General features: G+C 34.5%; 3 protein-coding genes across 3 annotated transcripts; all 3 read left to right on the top strand.

Moving 5' to 3' along the window:
• On the top strand, window positions 1-1,212 carry LOC110673657 (F-box protein CPR1-like). The gene has a single exon (XM_021836791.2). It carries the CDS (start codon window positions 4-6, stop codon window positions 1,210-1,212), a length of 1,209 nt encoding a protein of 402 aa, XP_021692483.2. The 5' UTR covers window positions 1-3.
• Window positions 1,213-2,677: 1,465 nt separating this feature from the next.
• Window positions 2,678-4,054, top strand: LOC131181987 (F-box protein CPR1-like). Its single transcript, XM_058150599.1, has one exon. The coding sequence runs from the start codon at window positions 2,678-2,680 to the stop codon at window positions 4,052-4,054; it is 1,377 nt and encodes a 458-aa protein (XP_058006582.1).
• Window positions 4,055-4,695: 641 nt separating this feature from the next.
• On the top strand, window positions 4,696-6,010 carry LOC131181986 (F-box protein At4g22390-like). Its single transcript, XM_058150598.1, has 3 exons — window positions 4,696-5,218; window positions 5,682-5,795; window positions 5,844-6,010. Exons 1-3 carry the CDS (start codon window positions 4,696-4,698, stop codon window positions 6,008-6,010), a joined length of 804 nt encoding a protein of 267 aa, XP_058006581.1.
• Window positions 6,011-6,221: the final 211 nt, after the last annotated feature.

Raw genomic sequence — 6,221 nt, 5'->3', positions numbered from 1 at the left:
AAAATGTCTGATCATCTTCCTCAAGAATTGCTCGCAGAAATTTTGTCAAGATTGCCGGTGAAATCAATCCTCATATGCAGATGCGTTTCCAAGACTTGGTACTCTTTAATCACCAACCCTTCTTTCATAGACGACCACCTCAAGAAAACCGCTGCAAGAAACAGTGGCCTACTTTTCTTTAGGTACAGCACCAGAGAACTTGTTTGGCCATTTAAAGAAAATGTGCGTTATTTGCTATACCCAGATGAGTCTTTCCCTGCAAACCCTGTTGAAGAACTTGATTGCCCATTTAAAGGCATAAAGCGTATAGTTAATATAGTGGGTTCTTATAATGGGGTCTTTTGTCTATCTGATGATGTTTATGGCAAATACACTGACAAAGCTGCTTTATGGAACCCTAGTGTTAGAAAGATTGTTAACATTCCTTGTCCAAATTTTACGTTTACCTCATATGGACCCTATATACCCTCACTTGGGTTTGGCTTTGATTCCACTACTGATGATTATAAGCTTGTGAGAATAGTGTACTCGCATTTTAACTTTGGTGAGATTCGGCCTTTTGTTGAGATTTACAGTTTGAGAAGTAGGGGTTGGAGAAAGGTTGATAATAATCTGAAATATGTCATCACTGCGCGCTCAACGTCTGCTTTTCTGAACGGAGCTTGTCATTGGGTTGCCAATAAGCTATTTTATGGGCCTGGTGTATGCGATGCGATTGTGTCGTTTTCCTTGGGAGAAGAGGCGTTTGGAGAAATGGAGGTACCAGATTGTTTGGTTAAGAAATACCAGTTTGTGGATATTGCAGTTTTTGATGGATCGCTTCTGCTGGTTGCATCTTTTAAACTGACTGGGGAAGGCTGTTTTACAGTTTGGATGATGAAAGAATATGGTGTTCCAGGATCTTGGACCAAACTTTTCGATATTCCTGATTTTAAATCACATTTGAAATGGATAAGAAAGTTAGTTGCATTTAGGCAAAGTGGTAAGGTTCTATTGGCAAAATTATTTGGACACCTAGTTTGCTATGATCCAAAGACAGAAGAAATCTTTGATACAAAAATTCGGGGCAATGCACACTCCTTTTATTTGGATACTTTTGTGGAGAGTCTTGTTTTACTCAATGAAACAGATGAATTTACAGAAGTGGAAGCTTCTGAGGATAATGGCACAAGTGAAATCTTGGAGGAGGTTGCTTCTAGTTCTAATTCATAGATTGTAATTGATGAAGCAAATGGAGAATCAAGGGAAGAAGCACAGGGAGAGTCCATTTCTACACAATGAAGCAAATGGTCTTCTTATGCTAGTTTCGACCAGAAGTAGCAGTATCGTACATATTTAGGTCCTAATAATTGCATGCATAGATACTTGCATATATGAATAAATGCGTTCTCTTTGGAAAATTTTTCTTAAATTTTCTATTAGTTAATGAATTTTAATACCAATTAAATTACTATATAATCTCTCTATTTTAGTAAAATTAATTAGTTAGACTATATCTTTTAAAAAGCAGAATATTATGAAAAATATATTTATAAATGAAAATGAAAAGCTGTGTGGAGACTAAATTCACATGTGTTTTTTTTAATTATTTAAATATTTTCATTCAATTCTTTGGACATTTTTTTTATGTTTTTTCTATTGAAAAATAATTTTTCTGTATTATTGCCTTTATTCCTTGGAGATCTAAGACAACTTATTAATCTTTTTATGTAGAAAGCAGAAAGCTTGTAGCATTTATCAAAAGATGAAAAATAAAGATAAAATGAGAGAAAAAAAAAGTGTGGTTGCAGAGAGAAATAAGCATGGAGGGAGAAAAATAAAGCAGAGATAAGAGAAAAAAGAAGAGAAAATCTGAAAATTTTAAATATAAAAAAAAAGGGAAGAGCTAAAGTTTTAATAGAACTAAATAATAAGATTAACTAATGTATTTTTTAAAATATAAGAACTTACTAAACATTTTCATTAAAATAAAAAAATTAAATAATAATTTTATTGGAATTAAAATCTATTAACCAATGAAAAAATTGATACTTTTTGTAAATATTTTAATTAATTAAAAATAAGAGAATGTTTAGTTTAACTTATACGTTGGTCAAAGCTATTTATAAATAGAAAATTATGTGTAAATTAACATTTGATTTAATTTATAAATTAAAAAAAAGTACTTAAAATGAGTTAGAAGTCATAAGTAATGATATCTTATTTATAAGTTATCTATTTATTTTAAACTATTGTTTAATCAAATAAAAAATATAAATATCTTTTAATCAAATACTTAAACATTTAAAAGTGTTTTAAAGTAATTTTATCAAAAAATTAATTATTTTAATTTAACTGATAAATTAAAAATATAATTAATTTTAATAATTACTTTCACTAAAATACAATTACAAAATAATAATCTTATATTTTTTTATCATACAAAAAGTATTAAAAATATACAAAGAAAGATCTTCCATTTTTTTATCATACAAAAAGTACCTAACCCCATTGCCAGCTCAACGGTAACTGTTCCCGCCAAATTTCATTTTCCTTATTTCCATTCGTTAAACTAAATGCGCCTGCCTTAAGGCTCTGCAATTGTTTCAAAGCCAGGAGATCCATAGCTCCATAAAACAAAGCAGACGCAACAAGAAGAACAAGAAGCAAAATGTCACATCTTGAGAAAAAAGAAAAAATGTCCGATCGTCTTTCTCAAAAGTTGCTTACTGAAATTTTGTCAAGATTGCCTGTGAAATCACTCCTCAAATGCAGGTGCGTTTCCAAATCTTGGTACTCTTTAATCACCAACCCTTCTTTCATAGCCCACCATCTCGAGAAAACCGCTCCAAGAAACAGTGGCCTACTTATCTTTAGGTACAGCACTACCGCAGAACTAGACACAGAGTCAGATAATGAGCGTTATTTTCTATACCCAGATGAGGGTTTCCCCGAAAACCCTGTCGAGGAACTTGACTGCCCATTTAAAGGCGTTAACCGTTTTGTTAATATAGTGGGTTCTTGTAATGGGGTCTTTTGTCTATCTGATAATGTTGGTGGCATTAATACTTACAGAGCTGCTTTGTGGAACCCTAGTGTTAGAAAGATTGTTAAAATTCATTTTCCTAAAGTTAACTATACCTCAAAAGCACCCTTTATTCACTCACTTGGGTTTGGTTTTGATTCCACTACTGATGATTATAAGTTGGTGAGAGTAGTGTATTTGAAAGATAGTACTCTTAACTATAATGAGTTTCCGCCTTTGGTTGAGATTTACAGTTTGAGAAGTAGGGGTTGGAGAAAGGTTGATAATAATCTGAAATATGTCATGCACGAGGGCTCAACGTCTGCTTTTCTGAATGGAGCTTGTCATTGGGTTGCCACTAAGGAGGATGGTCTAAGCGAAGTGATTGTGTCCTTTGCTTTGGGAGAAGAGGTGTTTCGAGAAATGGAGGTACCAGATTGTCTGGTTAAGAAATATATCTTTATGGATATTGCTGTGTTTGATGGATCACTTTTGCTGGTTCCTTTTATGAAATTTACTACGGAAAGGTGTTTTTCAGTTTGGATGATGAAAAAATATGGTGTTCCAGGATCTTGGACCAAACTTTTCAATATTTCACATTTGGAATGGATACGAAGGTTAGTTGCATTTAGGCAAAATGGTAAGGTTCTACTGGCAAAAGTGGATGGAGAGCTAGTTTTCTATGATCCAAAGACAGAAGAAATCTCGGCTACAGAAATTTTGGGCAATACAGGCTCCTTTTATTTGGACACTTTAGTGGAGAGTCTTGTTTTACTCGATGAAGCAAATGAATTTGCAGAGGAGGAAGCTTCGGAGGATGATGGCACAAATGGAGTTTCAAAGGAGCCTTCTTCTTCTCCTGATGGCGTAGACAAGGACTTGCAGAAGATTAGTGAAGGGAAGAAGAATGCCAACAATCCTATGATACTGAACGAAGCAAATGAAATCTTAGAGGAGGTTGCACCTAGTTCTAATTCGCGGATAGTAATTGATAAAGCAAATGAAGAATCAAAGGAAGAAGCACAGGGAGAGTCAATTTCTACAGAATGAAGCAAATGGTGTCTTGAGGAGCATGATTCTCCTGCACACATTGTATCAAATTCCAGCAACTGGATGTTCAAATCAATGGTCTTCATGTGCTAGTGTGGACCAGAACTAGTAGTGGTTGTGGCTCTATCGTACATAAGCTTAATGGAGCATTTATCGAGTTTTTGTGATTGCAAATTTAGTTCTAGCATTAGATTTTAATATCAACTTTTAAATTTTCTTTTATTCTAAATAGAGTAGAAAAAAGAAAAATAGGAGAATAAATGTATTACTTATATTATATTTATTAAATATCTTTAAACATAAATGAGAGTATAATAATTTTTTATTTCAAAAAAAATTGTTTCTATCGTATTTTAATATTTTATGGGAGAGATTAGATTTACTCTCATTTCTTTTCTCTTTATTTTTCTTATTCAATTTCTTTTCATAAGGGTAAATAACTAAATTCCATTATATTTTTAAAATCAGCAAAAGAAATTTGAAAATAGAATCAAATTAAAATGATAAGACTCAAATGTCCAATTAGTTAAACAGGATGGGCTTGCGACTTCCCAGCAACCTCTTATCAGAGGCCCAGTATTTTTTCAAAGCCAGTAGATCCATGGCTCAATGGAACAGAGCAGACGCAGCAAAAGGATAGAATGAAAAATGTCCATCGGATTAAAGCGTTTAAAGGCTTAAAGCGTTTTGCTAATATAGTGAGTACTTATAATGGGGTCTTTTATCTATCCGATGATGTTTATGGCAAATACACTGATAGGGCTGCTTTATGGAACCCTAGTGTTAGAAAGATTATTGCCATTCCTGGTCCTAATGTTACGTTTGCCTCACATGGACCCTATATACACTCACTTGGGTTTGGTTTTGATTCCACTACTGATGATTTTAAGTTGGTGAGTGTAGTGTATTTGCAAGATAGTGATTTTAACTTTTATGAGATTCCGCCTTTGGTTGAGATTTACAGTTTGAGAAGTAGGTGTTGGAGAATGGTTCATAATGATATGAGATATGCCATCCTCGAGTGCTCAACGTCTGCTTTTCTGAACGGAGCTTGTAATTGGGTTGCCCCTAAGCGACAAAAGGGGGCTGTTGGAGGCGATGTGATCGTGTCGTTTGCTTTGGGAGAAGAGGTGTTTGGGGAAATGGAGGTACCAGATTTGTTTGGTTAACAAATATCTCTTTATGGATGTTGCAGTGTTTGATGGATCACTTATGCCGGTTCTTTTTATGAAATTGATTGGTGTTATTTTTGTGGCTTGAATTTTGGATATATTTTTTCATGGATCCGAATTGTGACCCGGCTCAAAAGTTTCGCGCTACGATCTGATTGGGATAAAAAGTGAGATATGTGGTGGTAGCAGAGGGCACGGGCAGATAGGGTATGAACCAGTATAAATATTGTAATATTCTACCCTTTGTGGTGGAGTTGTGAGATATTCGAGAAATACACTGGGGTTAGAGTTTGAGAGTTCTGATTGATTGTATCTTGCTCTTTTCATCATAGTGAAACTTTTTTTCTCTTTTCTTGCCCGTGGACGTAGACCTTATGGTTGAACCACGTTAAATCCTATGTTATTCTCCTTCTCTTTTCAATCTTGTGTGTATGTAATTTATGTGTGTGCTTTAGAGTTGCGTGCTTGTTATAACAAACGGTATCGAGCTTTGTGCGCAAAACCTTGGGGTTTACAGATGGTGTTGTCTTCAACGAAGTATGAGATAGAGAAGTTTGATGGTGGATCAAGTTTCAGTCTGTGGAAGATTAAAATTAAATCTTCCTTGAACCTACAAGGTCTATGGAAGGCAATCGAGGATAACTTTCCAAAATGTATGAAAGAGGCGGAGAAGGCTGATCTAAAGGAGAGAGCCTTGAGTGCGATTTTCATGAGCGTAACTGATAACATCCTACGCGAGATTGCCAGTGAAAGCTCAGCATCTACGGCATGGAAGAAATTATAGGAGTTATACTCTGCCAAATCGCTGACCAACCGCCTGTATCTGAAGAAAAGACTTTACAATCTGAGAATGAGCGATGGTACGCCCATTAAAGAGCATCTGGATGAATTCAATTCAATCATTATGGATCTGAAAAATATTAATATTGAAATTGATAGTGAGGATCAGGCCCTTATTATGTTATGTTCTTTGCCACCCTCCTATGAAACTTTTG

Source organism: Hevea brasiliensis, chromosome 8, assembly GCF_030052815.1.
Source record: "Hevea brasiliensis isolate MT/VB/25A 57/8 chromosome 8, ASM3005281v1, whole genome shotgun sequence".
Taxonomy (NCBI): domain Eukaryota; kingdom Viridiplantae; phylum Streptophyta; class Magnoliopsida; order Malpighiales; family Euphorbiaceae; genus Hevea; species Hevea brasiliensis.
Note: the sequence above shows the minus strand (reverse complement) of the source record. Positions and strands in the feature narration are given on the sequence as shown.

What these genes read in the sequence shown, in the direction of transcription:
- LOC110673657 (XM_021836791.2), top strand. Translation starts at nt 4, where the DNA reads ATGTCTGATCATCTTCCTCAAGAATTGCTCGCAGAAATTTTGTCAAGA.
- LOC131181986 (XM_058150598.1), top strand. Translation starts at nt 4,696, where the DNA reads ATGAAAAATGTCCATCGGATTAAAGCGTTTAAAGGCTTAAAGCGTTTT. An exon ending in GGAGGTACCAGATTTGTTTG is followed by an intron (nt 5,219 to 5,681) that starts GTTAACAAATAT and finishes TGTGTGCTTTAG; the next exon opens with AGTTGCGTGCTTGTTATAAC. An exon ending in GAAGTTTGATGGTGGATCAA is followed by an intron (nt 5,796 to 5,843) that starts GTTTCAGTCTGT and finishes TGAACCTACAAG; the next exon opens with GTCTATGGAAGGCAATCGAG.
- LOC131181987 (XM_058150599.1), top strand. Translation starts at nt 2,678, where the DNA reads ATGTCCGATCGTCTTTCTCAAAAGTTGCTTACTGAAATTTTGTCAAGA.